Source organism: Tenrec ecaudatus, chromosome 4 (assembly GCF_050624435.1).
Source record: "Tenrec ecaudatus isolate mTenEca1 chromosome 4, mTenEca1.hap1, whole genome shotgun sequence".
NCBI classification, from domain to species: Eukaryota; Metazoa; Chordata; class Mammalia; order Afrosoricida; family Tenrecidae; genus Tenrec; species Tenrec ecaudatus.
Window position 1 is genome coordinate 182,531,711 of NC_134533.1, and position 27,929 is coordinate 182,559,639.

Sequence of the window (27,929 nt, forward strand, 5' to 3'; positions counted from 1 at the left end):
AGCTCCTTCGGGCCTGACTTCCGGTTTCCTGGCCTGACGGGGCGCTTGGTCCGCAGACAGCCGAAGCCCCCTTTCCGGTGCTGCCCGGCGCGTCCCCTCGCTCTCGCCGCCCCTCCATGCCCCTCCCCGCCCCCGAGACTTCACTTCTGGGCGAGCTTAGCGCGGCGGGCCGGCGCAGGCCCTGAGGGGCCGCTGCGGGGGGCCTGGGTCGCGCGCGTGCGTTGCTGGGTAACGGCTCTTCTGGTGGCAGGTCAGCCCCTCTTCCCTCGGCGCGCGAGCCTTCCTTCACCCCCAGGCCCTTGAGGAGGGGCAGGGGTCGCGCCAGGGGTGGCGCAGTCGTGGCGAAAGAAATGGAAATTCTTCTTTGGCGCTGCCGAAGCAGCTGCCTTCGTTGGGAAAGCAGCGGTGTCCACCAGGAAACCGGAAGCCCGTGGTGACCCCTGGCCATCCGGGTTGATTTTTATCTATTGCCAAACACTGGAGGAGAATCGAAACTCGGCGGGCCTGGGGACAGTCCTGCGGAGCCTGGCTTCGGGGTGAGTGATGCGGTTGGGCTGGGGGTGCGGGCAGTGCAGGGGCCCACCTCTGCTCCCGTTGCTGATCTGAAGAGACCTGTCATTTTTCTCTCCTAAAGCCGACACCCCGCACCCGCTGGACCACTTTCCGTCGGCCCAGCCTCGGGCGTCTCTTAGCTCTGTGGCATTCCCAGCTGTCCCAGGCCCTTGGTCCTTTACTTTTCCTCTGCCCCCATTGCTCCCCCCCCTCCGCCGCACGTACTCCGACGTACCGGGACCTTTGATTTCATTCATTGGAATAGCTTTTGTATTAAAAGAGAAAAAGACGTAGCGAGGCGACACCGCCGCCCCATCCGGGACCACCAGACCCCTCCAGCACATTATCAGGGACTAACAGTCGTTTTCCGGCATTCCTCCTGTCCCCAACCTGTGTCACTCGGGTTAGGTGCTGAGATAGTGCGACAAGCAAAGTGGAAAAGCTCCGCACTTACCAGTGAGATAAAAATAAATACACGGAAACGGTTAATAACAAATTAGAACAAAGCTTCAGGGTGTGTTGGAAAGAAACTGAGATGATCAAAGGCAGTAAACTTCCTAGGAGTGAAGTTGACCTTTCGCTGTGGGCTGCCACAGGCTGTAACCCTCAGCCCCTGAGGTGAAGGATGACTCATTCTTTCAATGGTTGTAAAGATTTACAGTCACCACTGGGGCAGTTCCACTCCGCCCCTTATGTGGGAATTGACCAATGGGCAATGAGTTTGGTTTATTTTGGATTGGAAATTTGAGTTGAACAAGGGTGTAGTTTAAATTACAGTTCTCTATAAAGTTCTACTTCAAATTCTAGTTCTCTAAAAATATCTTCTAATTCTCCAATCTATTGTGATCACTCCCACTATTTTCCATAAATTGGAAATATGCCTGCTTCACAGGTTCATCGCAAATTCTAATGTGATTATGTATAAAACGGAGTTGTCTATAGGACTTGGTAGTGTGTGAGTTTCTGAGATGAACTCCTTTTAACTCTTTTTGGCAGTTGAAAGCCCTGTCTTTCTGCCTTGGAGAGCTGGTGGTTGTGAACTGCTGAAGCAGCCCCACACTTAACCACTATGCTACCAGGGCTCAAACTGGGGAGTGGCATACAAATGTAGTATGAACGAAAGAGTTGATGGGTAATACATTGGATTTAGTGTGACTACCTGGAACTGAATCATAAGTTTTCCAGTTACTCATTTGACACTTACTAAGCTTAATCCCCTCTTACTTTTGTCTCTAAAATGGGAAGCAGGGTATAGCTTCCAAAAGCTAAGGTAGCTAATGGAGCCCAGGGAGTGCACTGAGAGTTAAGGTCAGTGGTAGTGTTTAAAACCCACCAGCTGTTCCAATGAAGAAAGATGAGGCTGTCTGCTCCTGTAAAGATTTACTATATTGGGAACCCTATGGAATAGTTCTGTTCTGCTCTGCTCTATAGGGTCAAGATGAGTCAGAATCTACTTGGTTTGTGGAGGCTCAGGACTCCATTGACAAATTTTCATTCTTGGCCCCTCGGTTTTCTAACATTTGTTTGTGATATGTAGTCAATTAATATAACCTTTCTAGTCATACTTCCTTGTGTGATGTAGTATAATTCAGCACTCTCTGACTGTGGCTATAATCCTATTTTAGAAAATTTCTGCTTTACTAATGATAGGATTAAGATGGGGTTAAATCCTTGACTTTAGAAGAAGGTGTGACATAAAGATATTCCCTTTGTATCCATGGGAATATCTTTAGACCAGGGATGGGAAATTTTTTTTCTGTCAAGGGCCATTTGGATGTTACAAGATTTGTGGCCATACTGGTCAGTCAGTTAATTAACTCACCCCCAATGTGATAGCTGGAACTGTTTCTCTTTGGTAGACCTGTGAGGTTAACTGAAATTGATGACTCAGGGTCCTTCATACGCTTAGTGTCCACCTTTATCTTTATAGTGGGAGTGTGCATAGCTAACAACAGCTTTAGACTCCAGTAGAGGGTGTGACTTAGGGTACCATTCTTCATTTTCCTTGAAGGGGCATGGTCTCTAAAAGAAAAAAGAAAACACACCTCCATAAAAGCCTTTCCTCTCTGTGTATAGTCATCTTGAGCAGAGAAAGCTCAGGATCATTGTAGAGCCATACCTGAAGAGGACAAGGCCTACACCACAGGCACCAGATTGTGGCACAGAGACTATAGGATGGAGGAGCAGCAGCACGGAGACTGGGACTGTAAATGTGAGCAGTAGCTTGGCTTCCTGGCCCAGTATGCAAAGACCAAGGGACCATAAAGCTTGGAGGCTGAGCACCAGGGAGTGGTGTTGCTTTGAATCAATGACTGTATCTGTACTGTTTGTTGATCCTGACCTGTGGTGATCTATTAACTTCCCTAATGAACCCCTTTGATTGTGAGTATTGTGTATGAGTTCTTTGTGGCCATTGTGGTGAATTATAACTCAGAAGAGAAGTAGAGTGCCATGGGAGGAATGATTGGTAGCAGAATAGGGTAAAGAAAAAGAATGTAGGGTACAGGCATGCTTGACCCCTGCCTCTTGGCAATAGGGAAGCCAGAAGAGGTCAGATATGGCCCTCGTACTGTTTACTGCAGCTTGTCTTAGTTACACTACCTGGCATATCATAAACAGTTGGTACATATGATTACCACTACAGAAGGCTACATGAAGCTTTTTGCACCTGTAAATATTTACAGTCTCAGACCCATAGGGCAGTCCTGTCCTATAGGGTTGCTGTGAGTCAGAATTAAATAACTTTGTAAAACTCTTAACACAATGCTAAGCGGCCCGTTTCATTGCAAATGTATTTTTATTTACTTGAAAATGCTGTCTTTAAGTATTCTTCACACTCTACTCACACCTAGATCTATCTATAAAATGTCATAGAATAAAGACCAAAATCAATAGTCTCCTTATCACAAAGGGCCATCTCATTTTGTCCCCATTCTGTCTTCCCAACTTCATCTCCTACCATCTCCCTTTCTCTACTCTTGTACCCAAACTCTTTAAGATCTTTGTTCTTTACTTTTATAAGAGGATAAGATCAGGTCACTCTGTTTTTTGGTATCTTCTTTGAATATAACTTCCCCTTCCTACATCCTCACAGTATCCTCTTGTTTCTAGTATATCACTTACTTCTAGTGGTATAGTGGTTATGTGTTGGGCTATTAATTGTAAGGTCTGCAGTTCGAAACTACCAGCCACTATAGGAGAAGGCTGAGACTTTCTATTTCTGTGAAGAGTCACAGTCTTGGAAACTTACATGGGGCAGTTCTACCCTGCCCTATGGGGTCGCTACGAGTTGGCATCAACTCTGTGGCAGTGAAAGGGTTTGTGTGGGTTGTTTTTTTTGTATGCTGTAATGATAATTTTTCTCCTACACTGGGTTTTCTTTCCTGAGAAGAATGATTACTTCATGATAAAAAGGAATAGTAAATCAGAGTTGAGCTGGTTAGAAATAACTTTAAGTGAAATAAAGCGCATCAGCTTTGTTCTTTATAGTAAAGTACACAAACTTAAAGACAGCTTTGACTATAAAGCGCACTAGCAGTAGCGCAGTAGTTAAGTGGCCTGCTGCTAACCGAAAGGTCAGCAGGGCAAACCCACCAGAGGCTCTCCAGGAGAAAGACCTATCTGTGCTCATAAAGCAGCAGCTCCTCCGGCGAAAGATGAGAATTTCTACTCCTAGGAACAGTTTGTCTTGGAAGCCAACAGGGGTCGCTATGAGTCAGCATGGACTCAATGGCAGTGAGCTGGTTTTGGTATGGACAGCCAGGGGGATGAACAAATCTGTCTCAGAGAAGTACAGCTAAAAACTCCTTACAATTGAGACTGAATAGACATTGTCAGGTGCTTTGCATAGATTATCAGGAAGGACAGTCACTGAAGAAAGATGCCATGCTTGGTAAAGTATAATGTCGATGAAAAAGATGACAACCCTCAAGTGAGAAGGACTGACACAGTAGCTGCAACAATGGACTCAAATATAGCAAAAGTGGTGAGGATGGTGCGGGACTGGGCAGTGTTCTTCTACTCGCTATGAATCAGAATAGACTGGACAGCACTCCACAACAGTAACGTGAGTCAGAATCAAGTCTACGACGCATAAACAACCTTCAGATTATGTAGAGCATGTTTCTCAACGTGAGCAGTGATACCCTGGAATCATTGGGGGTACTGTAAAAGCAGACCCTAGAAAGTTGAGGTGACTCAACCCAAGTTTTTCACCCTGAGATGACCTCTGAGCCTTAAGGAAACTGGTCTCCTCAAGAAACCTTTTTAAGTTAAGCAGTAGCCTATAATTATAAGAGACCCTTGTTTCGTAGACTCCTGAAGAACTATCTGTGCAGTTCAGACTAGAAGTTGTGTTGTCAGGTAAATTGTTAAATACAAACACCGTTTTGATCCCTTTCCGGGGAATTGCCATTGGAGTGTTGATAAGATGGGATGTAAGAATCTTGGGAAGTTCTTTCCTCGTTGGAGCATTTTTTTACTATCTAGTCAAAATATTACCGTATTTGCAAACCATTAAATATCTATTTTAATTCGTGCATAGTATTTACAGTTTTATTGTCACTTCTTACACATATATAATTCACACTTCATACACATATGTAATTCACTAAATTCAATTATAACAACAGTTGTACAATCATTACCACAATTACTCGTAGCACATTTTCTGCTTATACTCATCATTAGTGTAATTATTTTTTAACTGGAAAAATATTCACAACAAAGCATTTTCCAATTCAATACCTTCTACATGTACATTTCAGTGACATTGATTTTACTGTTAGGCAACCATTATTGATATCCCTTTCCAAATTATTCCACCACTATTTTTTTTGCAAGCCTTATATTAAAGAAACTTTGATCATGTTCTAGAATTGGCTTAAAATGACTCATTTTTACAAAAATAGTGTTTGTGTCCTGCTTTTCATCTGTCTAAAGAGAGAAAAAAATTCAACTTGAATAAATTCTGTTCATTTGGTTGAGTATGTTATACCTTAGATGTGTCAATGTTAAAACAAAATTCTTATTAAGCTAATCATAGAAATTGATTGAATTTCATGGAATTTATAGTTGGGGTATCATTTGACTAAAACCCCCAAACTAAGCCCACTGCCATCCAGTTGATTCTGACTTGTAGTGACCTTATACTACAGAGTAGAACTGCTCCTTGGGCTTTCTAAGGTGGTGAGTTTTCATGGGAGCTTGAGAGCTTCCTCTTTCTTGGGAGGAATGACTGGTTGGCATGGAATCTCACTGACCTTGGAGTTAGGAGCCTCTTACAGTAAAAAAATGTTCGGTAGATGAGAACTTGTAAGACTATAATATCATGTGTTAGGCCAGGTTGACTAGAGAAACAAATCCAGAGACATACATATATGTATAAAAAAGAGCTTTATATCAAGAGTAACTGTATATTTAGAAAACAACCCAGATCAAGTTCATAAGTCTGATATTAGCCCATAAGTCCACTACTAGTCCATAAATCCCTCTTTAGACTCACATAGCACATGATGTAAATGCAGGAAGATCACAGCCCAGTGGGTACAGTCTTGTGGATCCAGTGGCAGTGGAAGCATCTCCAGGGCTCTCACAAGTCTCAGCCTGGCTCCACCTGGCTTGTAAACAGGAAGAAGGCAGAGAGAGCTGGGCCAGGCTCCAGGGAGCCATTTATCTTGGCAGCACCTCCAAATGAGGTCTTAATGCTGTGAATTGATTGACAGGCTAAACTCCACCCCTAACTTTTTCAAATTGACATGAAATTACGTAACTCCAACACCAAGGAACCATATCCAAAGCAGTGTTTTTGTAAGAAAAACTGACTGCAAAACAGATTCCAGTCAGACCCTGGAGTTACTGTTTCTCATACCTGACTACATAAGGTTATTCACCAGAAGACCCAAGCCTACATGGTAGGCTATTGTTCAGCTTAAGGATGACTTTAGGAAACCAGTTTCTTCAGTAGTCAAGGTTTAAAGGTTAAAGAACATGCAAATGGCATGGCTTTTCTCTCTAGTATTTGCCCTTCCAGTCACACAGCCCCTGGCCTTTGTTTTCTACAGAGAGCCTTGGTGGCACTGTGATAAGCACTGAACTGTCAACCGGAAGGTTGGCAGAATGGAAAGTTTCTGAGGAGAAAGATGAGGCATCTGTGTTGTAAAGATTGACCCTGCATTGGCTCGTTTGGAGTCAGAACCACTCGACGGCAGTGGGCTGTCTTTGCTAACATAACCGGGCAAAATGTAAGCACGGTGAGTCAGCACGGGCTCCCAGGCTCCACTCTGGCAACAGGCTCAGGAAGGGAAGCAATAAAAGGCAGTCAACCATGTATTGTGAGTTGTGAACTGTTTGGGGGAAAATCACCACAAGATTATAATACTGGGTGAAAACAAAGATTTATTCTGCATATGTGTCAAAGAGAAAAGTGAGATGGGAAATGGACTGACAATACCATCAAAGGTATTGCTGACAGAATCCAAAAAGCCCACAAGATCTGTTCCTCTGAAATGGTGTGGTTCTTATAACAGGTGAGATAAATATAAACAGTAACTTCTGCAAAACCCTCGTCAGATGCTTTCTGAGGTCTTTGGATGATCCCTCATACCCGTATTGGGGAAGACAGATGGCTCTCTCCTGCTGCATATTTTGGTCTTGAGGAAGTTTTCTTACTCCTATCTTTATATGGAGCGAAAGTTCCTCCACCGATCTTCATTGTCTGTGTCCCTTCTACTCAATGTATACGTGCCTCCTTCATGTATCTCTCCTCCATGTGGCCTGTTCCTCTGCCATCCAAGATTACCAAGGTCATTCTCAGAGTACTGTCCTTTCCTGTCTCCTTAGACTTCACTTTAGTGGCTTGACGGTCAAAAAGTAAAAGTAGGGTACACAGGATGGCATTTGGGCTAATTTTAGGACTTGGGTGGAACCAGGACTTTGTCAGGAGCACCTTTAAGTATTAACCCATTATTCACTGAGGTCCCAATGACTAAAGGACCTTCGGCCTCAGATTGTTCTAGATTGTTGAGAACATCCATGTTCTGGAGAGGGTGGCAAATCCTGGGGACAGTGGAGGCCCTATGCTAGGAGCTTGTGGGGGACCAGCCTCCACAACTAAATGAGTGCAAGGGGTGTTTGTGTAATGAGGGGTAAATTAAAGAGACATCAGACAAGATAGAGCATGCAAGGGCTCACTGACTTCAGGAACCAGGTCAGAGCAGAGACCATAATGTACTCTCACGAGATCGGACAAGCAGGTCACAGTAAACACATATGTAACAGGAAGGGGTTGTACAATAGGCACACACGTAACAGGAGGGGGACGAACTAGGTGTGTACTTGTGACAGGAAGGCACAAATACAACAAGCTGGGCTGGCTCTAGATTCCAGATGGCAGCCTAACAGTCATCTCTGACCTGGCTTGACCTTAGGTGTCTTTGAGCTTTTCTCCAGAACATCCTGTGATCCTTATCAGAAGGGAGTGGGTCCTACATAGGGAACCTACATGTGGGAACCTCCCAGATTGCATAACTATGAATGTTGAGAGTTTTGTCCCTTATGCACTCTCTTCCCTGTTCTGTTTCCCACAGGAATTCCTAGACTTTTCTTAATGTGCCTCTTATATCCAATAGGATTCAATAGAATTACCCAGAATGTTTTTGGGAAACTGAGGCAGGCAGAGAGTTTCAGTAATTTACCCAAGGCTATACAAATGCTAAGCTGTAGAGTTAGAATTAGACAATCCAGGGAGTTGAGTTCCAGAGTCCGTGCTTCTAACTACTGTGCTATCCTGCCTCTGAAAAATAGCGCTCTTCAGCATTATCTAGTGTTTGCATGCTTCCAAATACATCCTTTCCCTATCCATTTGTTCCAACAGCTACCCTGTCGCACAGGTTAAAACTGCCCCTGTGGCTTCCCAAGATTATAACTTTACGGGTGGGAGTGGGTCTCAAGTGACTCAATGGCAGCGAGTTTGGTTTTATGGTTTACTCATTTACTCAAGGAGATGCTTACGTTCTGTGCTTTTTGTTGCTTTTCTTAAACTAGCTGTCATGGATACATTGGTAGAAGATGACATCTGTATTCTAAATCATGAAAAGGTTAACAGAAGAGAGATCATAATGACTCCAGGCTCACTATATGCAGGAGATGCGACTCTTGCTTCACACTTTGCCCTTGTAACAGCATATGAAGACATCAAAAAGCGATTTAAGGATTCAGAGAAAGAGAATACTTTGTTAAGGAAAAGAGTAAGATTTTTAGAAGAAAAGGTAATTATCTTTGTTTTGCATTCTTTCAGGAATAATTTAAAATATTTGAAATTGTAAATATTTTTGTCCTGTCTTCTGTGGTTATACTAAATATACATGCATCATTTATTGCTAATCTTAAAACCTTGGGTACTATACTCAGCCAGTTTCATTTGCATATCATGAGATTGGTTCATATTTGTGGAATAAAATTTAATCATTTTACATATAGCTATATATATTTTATTCAGAATGTAAGTGATGAACCAATATCCTGTTTACCTTTCTATGCATAAAATTGACATTCCTGAATATTGAATATATAAACACAGTGATGGTGTTAGGTGCAACTGAGTCAGTATTTTATTCGTACTGACTCCCTGTGTCAGAATAAAGCTTCCCTTTAGGGTTTTCCAGGAACCTTGATGGCATAGTGGTTATGCCTTGGACTGCTAACCTCAAGGTCAGCAGTTCAGAACCACCAGCTTCTCTTTTCTCAGGAGAAAGAGGAGGCTTTCTACTCCCATAGAGTTACTGTCCTAGGAGCCCACAGAGGCAGTTCTACCCTGCCCAGTATTGTGGTATGCGTCTGAACTGACTGGATGGCAGTGAGATGATCAGGGAGCAGATTTGTCAAGCCTTTCTTCCACAGACCTACTGGGAAGGCTTGAACTGCCAACTGTTTGGTTTACAGCCAAGCACTTAACTGTGTGCTACCAAGACTCCTTTATTTTTTTTTCCTAACCCTGACCCCAAGACTCCTTTATAAACAAGCAGCTGCTGCAGCCCAGATCACCAGCTCTACTTGGCTTTATAGTGTTTAGAAATCTTCCTCACTCACCAATTCACTTTTTAATTTTAAAATTTCCATACTTTGGTTCATATTTTTCAGATCAGATCATTGAATTTATATTTTATATGTAGAAGCTTCCACCAAGGGTGAAGAATATGTATTCTTAACAACCAAGAAAATGAATTATCCTGTTTTAGACACTTTGAGAGAGACCTTGGTAGAGTCATGGAAATCATTTGTAAAAAAACAAAACAACCTATAATTTCTTTTAATTCATAGGATTTCTTTCCTTGCTCTAATGGTGATTAAAAGCATGTGTTTACATACTGGGATGGAGTGATTTTGCATTTCAGAATTTATGATTATTTGGGATTAAGTAGAAAAAATGTGATTAGTATACATTTAATATTGGAAATATTTCTGTACTTTGTAACCTGCAACCCTATTCTGGAATAATCCAGGTTATATAATGAACTAACATCATAGTACTTTAGAAAGTCAAGTGTACCTTTACTTCTCTAATGATGGAAATTTTATACTAATAGCTTGGAAGATGTCTGTGAACTTCAGAAGAATGTTTTGTGATACGATGTGTGTGTGTATTTATTTTGATTTCTTAAAACAATATCATTCACTGCTATCACATCAATACTGACTTATAGTGACCTGACAGGGTAGAACAACTTCTGTGAGTTTCTGAGACTGTAACTCATTGCAAGAGTGGAAGACACTGTTTTTCTCCCATGGAGCTGCTGGTGATTTGTAACTGCTGACATTGCAGATGGTTCCTTCTTAAACAGTATAGGTTTATTATATCGAAGTTAAATGTTGACCTCAATAACTCATTAGCTGCCATGAAGTTAATGGCAATTCATGGCAACTCCCTTAGTACACAATAGAGCTGCTTCATTGCGTTTTCTTAGCATTGTCTTTAATAGAAGCTGCTTCCCAAGTCTTTTCTTTTGTGGAGCCACTGGTAGGCCCAAAGGACCAAATGTGAACGATTTCCACCACCCCACATAAAAATGATCAAAATAGGGTATGAGCCAATCACAAGACTTACTTTCTTACACAGAATACCTTTTACAATATATCCTTTCTCTTCTAATTTTATATCATTAGCTTATAGGAGCTCAATTAGATGAAGAAACAAGTTCTGTGGGACGAAAACAAGTAAATAAAGCCTATCATGCATATCGGGAAGTCTGCATTGACAGAGATAATTTAAAGAGCAAATTGGATAAAATGGTGAGTTAGTTTATAAGAATGTATGTAGCATATATATTACAAATGAGTTTTCTCCTTCAATAAGTTTAAAATTACATACAAAAGGTTAAATATTTATATTTTATTAAATAAAAACTGATATGTGGATGTTCCAGGCAAAAATGGGGTTTTATGTAGTATTTTAACTTATTTCTGAATAAAATACTTAATGTGTCATATATTGTGCTTGTACCCTGGTGGTACAGGGGCTAAGCATTCTTGCCTACTATCCAAAAGGCCAGCTGTTCAAACCTACCCATCAGGCACTTTTAGGAGAAAGAGACAGCAGTCTGTTTCTGTAAAGACCTATAGCCTTGGAAATGCATAAATGCATCTAACACTACTAACTTAATTTGAAAATTCATGACATGGTAAAATTTGTCATTGTGTTAAAAATAAAAGCCAATGAATAAAATATGTCTTACGTTAGAAAAAGGAGAGAAAAGATTGATGTGATGTGACCTCTTCCCTGGGAGCGGGACAGCAGAGAAGGGGGGAAGGGAGACTCCGGATAGGGCAAGATATGACAAAATAACGATGTATAAATTACCAAGGGCACATGAGGGAGGGGGGAAAGGGGAAGGAGGGGAAAAAAAAAAGAGGACCTGATGCAAGGGGCTTAAGTGGAGAGCAAATGCCTTGAGAATGATTGGGGCAGGGAATGTATGGATGTGCTTTATACAATTGATGTATGTATATGTATGAACTGTGATAAGAATTGTATGAGCCCCAATAAATTGTTAAAATTAAAAAAATAAAAAAGAAAGTTTAAAAAAAAAAGATTGATGTGAGTTACATTTATTGCCCTATCTTTTAAAGGCTAGGTTGAGGGTTGTTTTGTGTGTGTGTGGTTTTTTTTGTAGTACCTACCCCCAAATAAGGATATAATATCAACCTATTAGTTTTATTGAATGTAATTTGGCATTTTCCCTACTTATCTAGAATAAAGTCAACTCTGAATCTTTGAAACTGCTGAATGAACAACTACAATCTAAGGAAGTAGAACTCTTCCAGCTAAGGACAGAGGTGGAAACTCAGCAGGGTATGCCACTTTCTTGTCATCAGTACCCTAACAGTACTAATGCATTTGTCCATTTATGTGTTACATCCATTATCAATTTTCTATATCTGTATTTAAAGTGTTTAGGCTACTTTAGTTTCTCTGTTTTGCATTAATAAAATATAAATACATTAGTTTCTGTATTTTGCATTAATAAAATATTAGTGCTTTTTTTTAACCTTTCCTTACATATAAGTTGCACTACTCTAGAGAAGATGTAATGTTTTTTATTTAAGGCTACTTTGTAGTGAAGTCATAGGGTGGAGAGGGAGAATAAATTCCCATCTTCATCAAAACCTCGTGGCCTTACTTTCCCTTCCTACCAAGCCTTTGTCTGCACTGTTATAGAGAAGATATAATTGCATTTTTGTTTATTTTTTCCACTTTCTGAAGGTTGTGAAATGTTGGGGTGGAATAGTATGTCTGAGGGATGAAAAGAAGGGGTGGAATGTTATGTCTGAGGGATAGAACTATTACCCTTTACCCATGAACACTGAACTGTGCCCTTTAGGAGACCTTTTTATTGGGGTTGAAATCTAAGGATAGCTGGTTGAAGTGTTTCTAAAGAAGGGAAATCAAGGTACTTTTGTGTTCAGATCAAAATTAAAACAGTATAAAAAAAAGCAAACAGCATTTCATTTTCTCTGTTAGAATGTGTTTTGGCATCATGTAATTCAATGGTCTAGGCCAGGTGATTAAACTTTATACTTCCTGAAGGGCCTATGTAGATAAATTAGCTTAGCTCTAGTTTATTATTGCTATTACTGTTTTAATTTAAATTACTGATCTGTATATATCTGTATTCAGTTACATAATATGGCTCTTCTAGTCATGAGCCAGCCCCCTTTCGTAATGGGTTTTAAATTGTAGCCTCGATGCCAGTGTTTACAGTTCCGTTTTGGTGGAGTTAATACAGAAATGAGTAGAAGAGCTATATGCATGTCCTTTAATTGCACCACAGGCCACCCACCCTCTCTGGCTCTTCTACCCAGTATCGTTTTCATACACGAAAGATTAACTTCTCCCCTCTTTCTGTTACATCTTTTAAAATAACAAAGCTTTAAAAATCATTTTATTGGGGACTCATAACTCTTATCACAATCCATGCATACATCAATTGTATGAAGCACATTTGTACATTCATTGCCCTCATCATTCTCAAAACATTTGCTCTCCACCTAAGCCCCTGGCATCAGCTCATTTTTTCTCTTTCCTCCCCACTCTTCCCTCCTCATGAACCCTTGATCGTTTATAAATTATTATTTTGTCATATCTTGCACTATCCAACGTCTCCCTTCACCCACTTTGTTGTCCATCCCCCAAGGAGGAGGTCACATATAGATCCCTGTAATGGGTTTCCCTTTTATACCCCACCCTCCCAGTATCACCACTCAGCACTGGTCTTGAAGGGATCATCTGTCCCAGATTCCCTGTGTTTCCAGTTCCCATCTGTACCAGTGTATATCCTCTGGTCTAGCCGGATTTGTAAGGTGAAATTGGGATCATGATAGTGGGGGGGAGGAAGCATTGAAGAACTAGAGCAAAGTTGTATGTTTCGTTGGTGCTACACTGCACTGACTGGCTTGTCTCTTCGAGACCCTTCTGTAAGGGGATGTCCAGTGGCCCACAAATGGCCTTTGGGTCTCCATTCTGCATAAAATATCAAATTTAATGGTCATTCTGCATAAAATATCAAATTTAATGGTCAAAGTTAACCCTGTTAACAATCACTTAACACCTGAAACATCGTGCAAACCTATCATCTTCCCTCACTCTCTCTAACCTAGACCCATCCGGAATAGAGAAAATTATTCATTGGGAATGCTCCTGTGTTCCACTCATTTTGAGACTAAAGACATAAATGAAAGCTTGAAAGCCAGACACATCATGCCTTTTTCACCTGCCACCACCATTTTGGATATCTACTTCTAAATTGCATGTCCCTATCCCCAGTACTTCTAAGACAAGAATGTTCTTTCATTTGAAGAATCATCCATTCTAGTTAAAACTTTGAGCATATGCATCCATAACCAAAATTCAGTCTAAAGCAGGCCATCTATCAAGACTGCAGCAGAGTACATCAACTGAGTGCTAATATCTTTTCATTTAGCTGGGTTCTATTTGACTCAGCCCCTAGCCATCGAAACTAGTTCAATTTACCCAGTAGTAAGCTTGGGGGTTTATGCATTCCTTCCTGTACTGATGACCACCCTTTGCACACTCATCAGCTCTAGCCTCCTGGGGCTAGTTCATGCCCACAGGCTCAAGATCCATACAACTCTTTAAATTTCAGACCAGCAAGTCCTTCCTCTCCCCTCTCATCTCTAACATCTATGGACCAGGTCAACAAGTTTTCAAGAGTATGTCCAAACTCATCCTGTCTCTTCGTTGCTGTTTCCCCCACTTGCACTTCGCAAGTGTCCCCAAGTGGCCTGAGCATTTCAGTCTTCAAAGGAGGTTTTGACTGATGGGTACCTACTTTCTAGCCTGGGTGTATCCACAGGCAAACTACTTGCTCATAATTCAAGAAGCTAGACAGAAAACAAACACAAAAACTCCAGCTCTCTATCTTCTATCCCAGACTTTCCCATTCAGATGCATATGGCCATGGGCCTCTGACAAGGTAGATCCAGCAGGTAGAGCCATTTTGTTTAACTAGCCTGGCTTTTGCTCCTAGCAGCCCCCAAGCAGCCTTTCTCCCCTGTGCTTCAGTTTAACAATCCTTAGATCCTTTTAAAGAAATATCTAAATAACACATTTCATTTCCCATGCCCCTTCATTCTTTCTTCACACCCAAGCTTCTGCCAGACTGGAGCCATTGCAACAAACCCCATTTCTGTTGCCATCTGATGCACCAGGAAGGAGAATCCAGGGCTGACACTTGAGCATAGGTGTGATTTTATGTACCACCTTTTAAAATCCCAGCCTGGCATTTGTACTTTAGCCTAGACAGAAAATTACTATGTAGTCGAGCGAATAATACATTCTAAACCAAAATTACTAGAGTTTTGTACTCTCGTTAGCATAGTTATTTGCAAACCATTACTGCTTTTAACTGTTGTTACATATGTTTCATATTAGCATTTTTATTCTCTTTATCAGCATAACCTGGGAATTGGGAAAGCAGACATAATTGTTTTGATTTCCAACCTTTTTGTAGTGATGAGGAATTTAAATCCACCCACATCAAACTGGGAGGTAGAAAAATTGAGCTGTGACCTGAAGATCCATGGTCTGGAGCAAGAGCTGGAACTGATGAAGAAAGAATGTAGTGATCTCAAAATAGAGCTACAAAAATCCAAACAAACGGTATTGAAGAATTATTAAAATACTCCATATTGTGTGCATTATGTAGGGATTATTTTTAAAGTAATTTTAAAGTATTGAACCACAAAGGCGTCTTGATGGTACAGTGGTTAAAGCACTCCCAACCAAAATGTTAGTTCAAACCTGCTGAGCACCACCCCCTCTCCTACATCCCCAAAGATGTGGCATTCATCCTCAATAAAACTTTCTGGCATTGGAAACCCAAGGGGCAGGTCTACTCTCTCCCATAGTGTTGCTCTCAGTAGAAATCCACACAGTGGCCACAGCTTTGGTTAAATATTAGAGCTGACAGACATTAACTACTCAGAGAATGTTCTCAAGCTATGAACAACCTGTGCTGCTTCCATTTTAATCATTTCTACCAATATGGCACACTATACTTTTAGTATGATCCCAGAGTTGTATCGTTTTATTTTTAAAAACTTGAGTATATATTGTAACTCTTTAAAGTTTTGTCAATCTTTTCTTAATAAAATTTAAAGACTCAGGTTTCATATTTCCCACTGTATTTGAGTTAATATTTTGATTAACCTAAATACCACAAGAGAATGGTTTATCAGAATCCTGTGGGTAGGGCAGTTTTACAGAGCTCACTCTCTTAATTAGAAGTCTTAGTAAATTTTGGGTAACTGTAATTAGCAGTAGAAAGATGGGACTTCCTATTCTCATAAAAAAATGCAGAGTTTGGTGGGGGAGGAAGAAAAATATTGAGCTGATAACAAGGGCTCAAATGGAAAGAAAATGTTTTACAAATGACAATGGCTACGTATATACAAATGTGCGTGCGTGACATAGTGGGTGTATGGATTTCATTGTAAGAGCCTTTGATAAAATGATTTTTAAAAAAGTAAAACCCACTTGGATCACCAAAAAAAAGGGGGGGGTGGTTACAGTCTCGGAAACCCATAGGAGCAGTTCGACACTTTCCTATCAGGGTTACTATGGGTCAGCATTGATTCAAGGGCAGTGAGTTGAGTTAATTTTCAGCAGATAACTGAAAACTAAGTATATGGAATATGGAGAGTGAGGAAAACATCTGCTGGACTGCTAATGCGTGAGCAGTGAGGCTGGGTTGGGCTAAAATTGATTCTGTTGTAACATGTGTAACTGCTTTTGGATATCTATGCATATATTTGGTTATAGTAGTTCTTAACTTACTACTATTCTCCCCTAGGTGGTGCTATAGAATAAATTTTGCTTTTAAATTTTCGTCTTTTATCACAAATCACAGAAACAAACTTTTCAGATAGAAGACTTAGAAAATCTTAATGTTAGTAAAATTGAGCATGAAACCCAGAATAAACTGTAAGGGTTGGCAATGCAATAAAGAGGGACTGTTTTAAAAGATTAAGAAATGACTTCTAATTTTACAAGGTTTGTTTTTTTGGTTATTCTTTTTTAAGTTGGGAAGGGGAAATGTGAACTGGGAAAGAAAAAAAAAACAACTAACACAGATAAATGAACCCTGAAAAGAAAATATTTTATGTACAAAGTCGTTCCAAGTTGAAGTCTTGGTGATACGGTATATGTACTTTTAAATTCTTTCAGTGGTTTTGCTGATCAGAATCTTCTTGGGTATGGGAATCAAAGTCAGCCAATGAGAAATTCATGTTCATCTTAATAGTCTTGTTTACATCATAAAAATATTAGGTTGTACTTTCTATAAAACACAACATTTTCTGAATTAAAATACTCTTTCATTGACATGAGAGGGTATTTTATATTGTTGAGTTTTGTTTTTTAATTCACTGTGAATTTAGGATTAGGGGCTCAAGGTTTCAGGGTCAATTCCAGTTGCATTTTTATGTCCCATGTCTATTCATAACAGTTGATCCTAAGAAAAACAAAGTCAAGGGCCAAAGAAATATAAGAACTGGGCCAGTAAATTGGAGTTATATAGAGAATGTGTAAGGGATTCACATTGTAAGGAGTCCTGTAATACTAGGACCTATTTACCTAAAACATGATTTCGTATGAAATGTGCACATCATATGATACTAGTTTAGGATCTATAGCAAGTTATTTTTCTATAGACATTAGAAAACAAATCCATTAACATCTTTAGAAAATGGCAAGCTGATGACTATCCAGGAATATGGTTTCTGAGAATTAAAATACCTTTGTGCTTTTTGCTGATGTGCATGAAGAAATTAATTAGAAAAAGACTTTTTCACCCCAAATCTATTTTTTTAATTAATATATATCCTTGACTTTAAGAATGAGGGGTATTTTTGTTTGTACATTTTAAGTAAATTCTAGTTAATTTGTAAGTCATGTGCCTTGATAGTGGGTAAACAGGCCCTAACTTGAGGGCCAGTTAGTAATGTTCCCCTTTTCCATAGTACTCCCTAACATGTCATTTGTTTAGTTGGTATGTTCTGGAGAATCAGACCCAAAATGCTTTCAGCTCTGTTAAGCAAAGTACGAGAGTACCCCCAAAAATCCCGATGCTCATTTGTTTTTTTGATGTGAAACGGATAGTACATTTGGAGTTCATTCCAACAAGTCAGATTTTAATTAAGCTTTCTATTTAGAGGTTCTGAAAAGATTGCCTAACAGTGTGCGACAAAAAAGGCCTGATTTGTGGCAGATGACAAAGCACCTGCTCATGCAGCCATTCAGTGTGCCAAGTTTTGGCAAAAACCTCTTTTACCCCATGCACCTTACTCACCTGACCTCACTTCACGCAACTTCCTTTTGTTTCCATGATAAAGAGAGGCATGAAAGGACAGCAATTTGACAAAGTAGAAGGTCAAGACAAAACGAGGTGTTGTCAGCCATTCAAACAGATAGATGAATTTGGAGATGTTGAAGGTGATAGGTTTTTATATAAAAAAATTTAATACATAGCTTTGGGGGGAAATTGGGATTTTGGGCATACCCCCCTCGTATTTTTGATATTTTACTTTGCCAATTCAAGGAACTCAAGAAGTCTTAGGAGTTTTAATGTTGCACCTTTAGAATACTTGGATCGCGTAAGCAAGAAGTAATAAAAGATTGGATTCTGTTTCCTCTACAGCCTGCTTCTGTTAGGAGCATTTGTGGCAGCCATCTTCATTGCTTACAGACTCGGTGACAATGCATGGTGGACACTTTACAGAGTTGCTGTAGATATACGGTCACTTTTAAACATACTCTAGGCTCTTTCTGTCAATATTTACTACTTAAACTACTAAAAATTAAAAAGTGTACAAGGACTTTATGAGTTAGGATCTATAGCAAGTTATTTTTTTTAAGTTAACTAATGAACATAGACTTCAGATTGGTATCTTCAAGAATTCATGATTGAGACTCATTTTATTTTTAAAAGAAAATTCGAGCATGCATGGCTTTAAATAATTGGCTCTCTCACTGGCATCAATAGATTTGATTCTGACTCAGAGAGACCCTGTAGGGCAGGGTGTGACTGCCCCTGGGGGGTTGTGAGACTACCCTGCCCGGTGGGAGTGGAAATCCCCACCTTCCTCCCAAGGAGCTGCTCTGGCCTCAAACTGTGGACCTTGAGGAAATAATTGGCAGAGTTAAAAAATATCTTCTATCAGTTGCAGATATTTCATTAAAATTTGATTAGAAATCTAGTTTTATGCTGTATAAAATATGTAACAGCTAAAGACATTTAACAATACAGTGGTATAAATAAATAGAAAATAACAATGGCAGTAATTTTTTTTAATTTGTTAGGCCCTGTCTCAAGATGACAATCAGAAGAGCAGTGATCTCCAGAGACTAAGCATTTCAAGGTATGAACATTCTTTAACCTTAAACAAATATACATGTTCTTTTCTCCTGCAGACCAGTTTCCCTAGATTCCTGATTTGCTGTTAAAATCTTTACAATTTAAAAAAAAAGACTAATCTTTGACCGCCATATATATAATATAAAATATCCAGCTGTTAATTTAACAACAAATCTGAACTTGTTTCTAGAAAAGTCCATTTGTGAAGCCATAAAAAAATTTCAACATCAAGTAATATTGAACAATTAGTCTATCATATGCCAGGAACTATCCAGTTGTGATAAAAATAAAAATGGCTCTTAAGAGTTCATGTATTTCAACTCTTTTTCTCAAATATATGTACTTAAGTGCTGTGCGTTAAATTGCCTTGATGTTTGTTTCTGCGCTAGTTGCATGACCTGTGTGGATACTTCTCTTCAGTGTAAAGAACAGACTCAACTTCGCTGTTGAATGTTTTAGACTGTGAGCCATAGGGTCTGTTGTAGTTGGTTAACGCTGCCATTTCAATTGTACTTCACTTACGTCTGCAGCATTTACAGGGAGTTTGCCTTTAAAAACAAAAGCAATGTGCCTAGTATGTCTCTGTAAGTTACTTCTCAAGGCTGTAGAGAAGGGAAAGTTTCACCTTAAAGGAACTGTTTTTCCTCTTAAATAATAACAGTTCGATGTTGTATCATCGAAGTATATCTTCTCTCCAGTTAACCTAGATTTCCTCTCATTAATATGCTATGTCAATTTTCTAAGCTGCTAAAAACTATTCTGGAAAGAGGCAGAGAACAAGTAAACATGTTAGAATCCGTGTTGGTCAAATGAAGGAGCTGTGTAGTTTATTTAGGAGGATCCCTGGTAGTAAGCATTGGGGTAAGCACTGGGTAACTCCCAGCAAGTTCCGTGTTTCAAAACCAGCAGCCTTTCCGACAGAGCAAGGTAAGCCTGTCTGCTGTCAGGAACCTTACTTAACAGTTCTCCTTTGCCCTTATGGGCCCCTGTACGTCAGAACTGTCTGTATGGCACTGGGTTTTGCTTAGGGTAGTTTACTGGAAGTACGTGATACACAATGAGACTCATTCCATTTTTGAGGGATTAAGTAAATTGGATGAACAGTCTCAAACTAACTGTAAAGGCTAACAACTCCCCCGTCATGTTTGCTGGCATCAGATATATAAGATAGTAACGAATTTCTAGGCTAGGATTTGAGGAAGGATCAAAATTTAAATGTTAAGCTGCACTTTTTTGAGTTCCTTTTTAACTGCCAACATGTACTAGTTTTTTCTCATTTCCCTGCCATTGAGTCAGCGCTGGCTCATAGTGAACCCCCATAGGTTTCCAAGACTGTGACTGGTTACAGGAGGAAAAAGCCCAGTCTTTCTCCCATGGAACTGTTGGAGGTTTTGAACTGCATCCCATGCAGATCGCAGTCCACCTCGTAAACAAACCCCACCAGGGCTCCTCTGCTAGAAATTTGAGACGTGCTTTTTAAGGGTAAGGCCAAAGCAACAATAAGTACTCCCTGGAAAAAGACAAGTCCTACAACCCCAAATCAGAATTGTTATAGAGCCAAGATTGCACAGACAAAACTCAGCAGCCAACGACAGTAGAGGTTAGATGCCAAGAAACACAGTTTATTGAAGTTCTAGTTCACTTACTACAAGTATACGCATGTGTGTGTATGGAGCCCTAGCAGCGTAGTGGTGACGTGTGGGCTCTGATCAGCAAGGTAAGCAGTTTGAAATAACCAGCCTCTCCTCAGAAGAATGTTGGGGCCTTTTATTCTTGTAAACAGTACAGTCTCAAAAGCCCGTTGGGTAGTTTACCCTGACCTATGGGGTCACTATGAGTTGACATTAACTTGACAGCTGTGTGTGTGTGTGTGTGTGTGTGTGTGTGTGTGTGTGTGTGTGTGTGTGTGTGTGTGTGTAATAGAGAGCTATTCTCATGTTTCGTGGAGATTAGCCAGAAAGGAAAACAAGGCTGAGAATTTGAGATGTCGAAAGTATAAAAACATCCTGTAGGCATTCTATAGCAAATATTCATATAAAACTCAAACTCATCTGCCATTGAGTCAATTCCAACTCATAACAACTCTATAGAGCAGTACAGAACTGCCCCTGTGGGTTTCTAAGACTATAGGGATAGAAAGCCACATCTTCCGAGAGTGGCTGGTGGTTTTGAATTTAAAACATTCACTGTAGCAAATATTTGAATTGGCTAGCAGCCCAACATATAACTCCTACACCACCAGGGCTCCTGAAGTATTTGCACAGTGGGCACTTCAGAAACTACCAGGTACTCCGTAGGAAAAACACAAGGCTGGGCTTGCGGCTCCCAACCTGTATAGGGTTGCTGAAACTTGAAGTCGAAGCATTTTATTAACTGGAAAGTAACGAACTGCTGTTACCTTTTTATCCACAAGAGGGAGAGCTTATCCTTAGTAATAGTTAATATCTTCCCTCTCTAGTTTCAATTTAGGTGAGTGACATTAACGAAAGTGGCAAAAACATAATACATCTACTTAGTGACATAGTTTTCAGTTTAACCCAATTTTTAAGTGCTCTGCATTAAATTGAATAGGAAAATGTACGTGGCAGTAGACAAAACCTCTATTATAATTGATTCACTTGGCATTTAGATTTTTAATTACATCTGTTGAATATCTCTTAGATGTTCTTGATGTTTCAAGATCGATAAAACTTTTTTTTGGCATTTTCTTTTCTTTTTTGCAAGTCAAATGCTGATTTACCATGTCTTGCAAATAAATACACATAAAACTGTAACTCCTATTATTGCTGTGCATGGATAAGCATATGTACAGTGTTTATACTTACCGCTAAGTAATTCTTTGGAACATATTAAATGCCTAAAATTCCACCATGGAGGAAGCCACAATTCTCTTTCGCACCTAAGACAGGTTCCTATGTGAAACATTCAGTGTAGCAAATAACTCAAATGTTTAGTGGTGAAACAAAGGTGGTTAGACAATTTTTGTGAAGTCATTATTTCACACCTATCAAAACTTGCAAAAAGCTATGTGGTTTTTAAACTAATGAAATTTATAGCAGATTAAAGATGAAAAGTAAGCATCCCCCTCACCTCTATACCCCAAATACCATAATCTTTATTAAAAAAACATTTTAGGTTTATTCTGCAGCCTCTATCAAGAGAATTAGTCTGAGTGGAATGGAAATATTTTCAACATCAAAAAAGTCTGAAAGACTTCAAAAAGTTCATAGGAAAATTCTTTTAATTCCACTTTTCCATGAACATTTTGAAGCCCCATTGTATTTAAGTTTACATAATTCAAAATAATTGTTTTAAAATGTATTTGCTGCTTCCTTAATTAGGTAGTATATCAGATTTAACTATCAAGTGTGTTGTCCCCTTGAAGTCTGATTAAAGGATTTTGTTTATGGGTAAGTACAAATGGCGATACAGTGTCATCTAAGAAGTGACGATGGCTATTTGGATGATGTCAGATCAGTTATGCCCTCATTTAATTGTAATTTCATGTATGTAGTGACATCATATGTGTCACATTCTTTGCAACTAAGTGAGAATATATGTTGAAGATTTCAGTTAGGTAGCATTTGAACACCTAAAATGAAATCCTGAGTACACAAATTGACGTGTAATAGAAAACTGACACTTGTCGACCTTAGATTTAATGTACTTAATTTAGGATACCTATGACAATTAAAATACCTCTAAATGTAAAATGTCAGAGGCATCTCTGAAGTTTTCACTTCTGTTTCATCACATCCTCCCTATCTAGCTTCTGTTCCCTAACAAGGAAATCATCTGGCTCCTCATGTCTTGGGCTGTCATGTCACATTGGTTTAGAACCAACAGTATGAGACAGCTCAGTCAAACATAAAAGAATGTAATGCATGAAACCTAAAATTTATTTTAATGTCGTATACATTTAGCACTTGTCATATTTTAATTCATATAATCAAAGCAATGATGAGGAGATAAAAACCAGTTTAAAGACAAACATGATTGCTTTTAACTTTGCTTCATCAGATTTGCTAGCAAAGACTGTACAAAAAGAGTATTCCTAACTACTAATTATATTTAAACCTCTGCACATTATAGGAAATCACCACAAAACCAATTCTCAGAAACTAAATTGGAAGCTTAATTTATAATAAGATCATTTAATATGGTACAGTTAATTTTGACAGATGGGGGAGGCAATGTTACTCATGAGGCATTTGTACAGAATGCCCTAATTAAATACCTAATTTATATTATTTAATGTGTATCATCTTACGTATGCTTTAAAGTTGTTTCCTTCTGTATATAAAATCAATGACCATTAAATTTTTAACCCTGTATTTCAGTGATAATGTGCAGCATGCATACTGGGAACTGAAGAAAGAAATGTCTAATTTACACCTGGTGACTCAAGTACAAGCCAAACTGTTAAGAAAACTGAAAACCCCAACTGCAGTTAAGAAAGGCAAGTCACTGCTGGAAACAACCGATCCCAGTCAAACTGATTATAGAGAGCAACTAGTTATAATAGCTTAGCAAAATCTCATCAAATGAGTTTGATAAACCAAAGTACATATACTGTGTTCCAAGCCGGCCCATGTTCTGCTTTGGCTTCAGTCTCACTGGTCAGCTTCACACGTAAAGGTGTTGCTGATGTGTTTTCTCTTGAATACTGTATTCTTTCCCCCTTGTGGCTTTTTTCTCAGCCAAGTGTTGCTTATGTGCATAAAGCTGAGGTGTTAAGTTTGCTCTAGTTGACCTTTTACCACAACTACTTTATGTATTACAAAGGAAAAGGGACACCAAATGCTACTTCATACCAATGCTACAAAATAACACCAAAGACCGAGCTTTGCAGACGTTTTGAAGAGGTTATTTTGTTCATCAGACATTTACAAGCTTCATTGTTCTTTTCAAGAAAAGGTAAATTTAGAAGAGAAACTAGGCTTTCCCATCCTCTTCAGCCAACAAAAATTCTAATTGCTTTGCCTTTCATATTTAACTGATTAAAACTCTTAAGTTTTGTGTTAACTAGTTTGGGCTAGTTAACTAGATGTGGCTAGTACAGCCAGAATGCTCCTTAGAGGCATGGAGACTAGGGACATGTTGTCAGGAGACGAATCTGGAGGAGGACATCACGCTTGATAAAGCAGAGCAGCCGAAAAAGAGGAAGGCCCTCCATGAGACGGGCGGACCGAGTGGCTAGCACAGGAACAATTGTGAGGGTGGTGCAGGGCCAGGCAGGGTTTCGTTCTGCTGAGCATAGGCTCCCTCTGGGCCAGAACCAACTGGATGGCCCATAACAACAGTGGTTGTGGCTACTTTGCCAAAACTATTTTTATACCTCAAAAGTTGTATAATATTCAGGTGAGTGCTCTAAAATTTTCTTTTTAAAGAAATAAATTTTTATTTTAAAAATAATGATCATAGTCTAATTGTGTTCGTAAAGATTCCTCAGAATTTTCACTTGTAACGGAAATGTTATCTATTTAGGAGAAAAGACAATTCATAATAGTGGATATAATCCTTTCAATTTCTAGAGTTACGTAAGAGTCAAGCAGCATAATGCATTTTAGAAGGTCTTAGTTTACTTTCAGGTTACGTCTGTCTTTAAATTTCCCAGGGGTCAGGGATGTATTTTAAAGAGACCAATAGTAGAAATAAAACATCTCTAGAGACGCAGTAATCTTGCAGTTTTGGGACCTCATCATTTGAAGGAAAAAATGCCTTTTCCATACTTGAAAATAGCTCAGTCTTTTGTCCTTTCCTATCTGATGAGTGATACATCTTCTAGTATTTTGTACCATAAATTTCCTAAGCACCTTTGCACAGGCTCAAGGTGACCAATCCAAACCAGAGTGCTCCTTCTCTTGAGCATCAAAGCTAGATCCCCTTCTTTCCCTACCTACACCCACCTTTGTCCAGTAGCTGGATACGGCTCTTTCCAACAACACCACCCTGCCTCTCCCAAGAAAAGTCAATGAGTTATTACATGGTTTAACGCATTTCTTCTAAAGCCAGAGTCAGGCTATAATAGTTGTACTTGACATCCTTCTTGATCTTTAAGTACATTTGTTTACCTTTTCTACCCTGGTGTAGGCTAAGCTGAATGGGGAAGAAAAGTTTATATTATCATTTTGCTGGCTTATGTCAAAATTGCTCTGGCATAATCTTAGTTTTCTAAAGCCATGTCTGTATATTAAGCACCTTTTCCCCCAGTTGACCTTTGACCTGAACAAAATATATATCTAATGAATTGAAATCTTTATTTTAAATATTTTATTTAAATGATTTTTATCCAGTGAGTTTGGTTTTTATCCATGGAAGCATTTAAATATATATAGAACCTAAAACATTTGCTGGGTCTTTACTAGTTCACAAATCATTTCTGAAAAACTTTTTTGGATAGCTGATGGATTTGAATAAAATCTTCAAAAAAATATCTTCTTGGAGAAAAGATTTGAAGAAGTGTTACATTTAGCTTAAAAATATTAAAAATTAAGACAGCTTAAATCCCCAGTGGCACATCAACAGTCCTTAATTTTTTCTGAGCCACAAATAAAAGGATTGGTTTTGATATTGTAACATTAGTTTTCTTCAAATCTTTTCTCCGAGAAGATATTTTTTTGAAGATTTTATTCAAATCCATCAGCTATCCAAAAAAGATATGAATACTAGTATCCATTTTGCAAATGAAGAAAGTGACAGCAGCTAAGTGACGCATCAAGTTAGTAAATAACTAGTCCCGAATTAGAACTCAGATTGTCTACTTCCAATTCAGTGTTCTAGGTACCGCCTAACGTGGAAATAATAATATATTTCCTTATTAGTTCCAGAATTCCATCCAGTTAGTATAACAATTACAAATACCTTTACCTGCAAACTGACATCTCACTTTTGCTTTATTGTAGCCTGTACTCCAGTAGAGTGCATTGAAGACCTTGAGAGAGACAGAACGAAACTTCACTTGACGAAGTTTACTGCAACATACAAAAGACATCAGTCTCTCTCACCGAATGGCAAAGCGTTTTCTCATGCCACATCTTCTCCCCCACCACCAGGAGAAACAAAGATCTTTCCACAGAAGGCAGCTCTCCAAGCATGGACCGATAATGAGAAAGCCATTCCTAGTGATGGTACTTCCGTTCAGGAACACAGCTCCTATGGCAGGAATTCTCTGGAAGAGAATTCTTGGGTATTCCCAAGCCCACCTAAATCAAGCGAAACAGCCTTTGGAGACTCTAGAAGCAAAAATGTGCCTTTACCTAACCTGCCACCGCTGCACGGCGTGGATCAGCATAATCAAACCTGCCTGTACAAGAATTAAAACTGAAAAGTTTTGATTTGGCCACAAAGATCCTATACCTCCCTCAGTGATTCCCCTGAGAAATTACTGAACTGAAAATGGACTGTGATTAAAATTTGAACATTTTCAGTATATATACATTTGTACATACTGTATTATAATTACACGGTGACTTTTCTAGTATGAGAATGCCTTCGGCTCCATAATGTCAACGCAACAAGATATATGCCACTAATAAATTATTGAAAGTGTTTTAAAGAGATTTTTTTTTTACCTTTGATTACAATTGTGAATTTCAGCCTTTCAGATAAGGAATGGAATTGATGTTTTTTGGACGTGGATTTATAAAGCATGTGATACAAGTATACTGCACAGGAAAATAACCAAGGATACAACTCTAAGAAATTAAAATCATGTAAGTTACTTCAAGTTGTTTAAAAGCATAAAGGCCAATGTGAGTAAATATTACAATAAAATATTTTAATGTTTAGGTATTCCATCTCGATATACATTGTGTTTAAAATTTTAAATCACCTATCGATCACAATACTGTTAATAAATATTTTTTAACTTGCAATATGATTTCTGATACTTGAAATGAGCTAGCCATTGCAACCAGCATTGCCCAATAATTGAAAACCATGAATAATAGAACCATTGTTTATGAATGGATTATTGTGAATCTATACATCCAGTTAGAAGTAGAAAGAGCAACAAAGATTTTAGTCTATTGTCTGTTCCTTCAGGTCTACAATGAAAATCTAAATGTATGAACCTAGCTGTCTAAGGTCATTTTACCCAAAGGAACTACAGCTGCTTAATAGAACATTTATGAACATGAAACTTTGTTTTGAAATGTAGTATTTTTACCCAGAGAAGTAATTCTTAATTAATTAGGTATTTTAATTCTAGAAACCAAATTTTGTGCAGTATTTATAATCAAAAGAAATTTCCCAAAACTTCCATTCTACATGGCTTATCATTTATAAACAAGGAAATAATAAAAATAGCTTCAGATGGAAATCTAAACTCCTGAGTGGGAAGTATTATGGATATTAAAAATATAATGTATTACTTGTTTCATACATTTTGCCTGGGGATAAGGTGTTTCACATAGGAGGCCTTTATCCTTTTTGATAGACAGTGTCATATATCTTGAACTCAAAAGAATCTCTCAGATCTCTTCTATATTACTGAGTAGTAGCATACATACATACATACATAAACAATGTTCACTATTCCACCAGATATTTTTGTCTTTCTATTATCTTACTCACTTACTCAAGCTTGTCTGTGATTAATGGAATTGGTATTAGATGCTGAAATTTATTCTGACCAATGAGCACAGCTGACTCAAGGGAGTACAATCTCTTGCCAAGTAATAGAACCAGACTCAATATGCATAAAATAAACAGAAGACTCCAGGCGTAGCTGAGAGAAGCAACTACCTGTGTGATACAAAGCAGTAGGAGCGATTTCTCCTGTGGCTGCATAGGCTGTGTGACATCGAATCTCTAATGTAGCTTACATTGGTTTGCCTGTTTTAAAACCAAATTTGAAATTTTCCTTTGTAAAGAAAGTCTTATGAGATAATGGCTTAATTAATGTTTTGGACAATGCATCAAACTGTTTCATTAAAATAATTTTTG

The 27,929-nt window shown here is 38.8% G+C and overlaps 1 protein-coding gene across 1 annotated transcript; it reads left to right on the top strand.

Annotated features, from left to right (window-relative positions):
- AZI2 (5-azacytidine induced 2) lies at positions 1-26,675 on the top strand. The gene is made up of 8 exons (XM_075547122.1): positions 1-536; positions 8,596-8,819; positions 10,714-10,839; positions 11,800-11,899; positions 15,078-15,226; positions 18,926-18,984; positions 23,321-23,439; positions 25,886-26,675. The coding sequence occupies exons 2-8, from the start codon at positions 8,601-8,603 to the stop codon at positions 26,299-26,301; spliced, it is 1,188 nt and encodes a 395-aa protein (XP_075403237.1). The 5' UTR covers positions 1-536; positions 8,596-8,600; the 3' UTR covers positions 26,302-26,675.
- Positions 26,676-27,929: the final 1,254 nt, after the last annotated feature.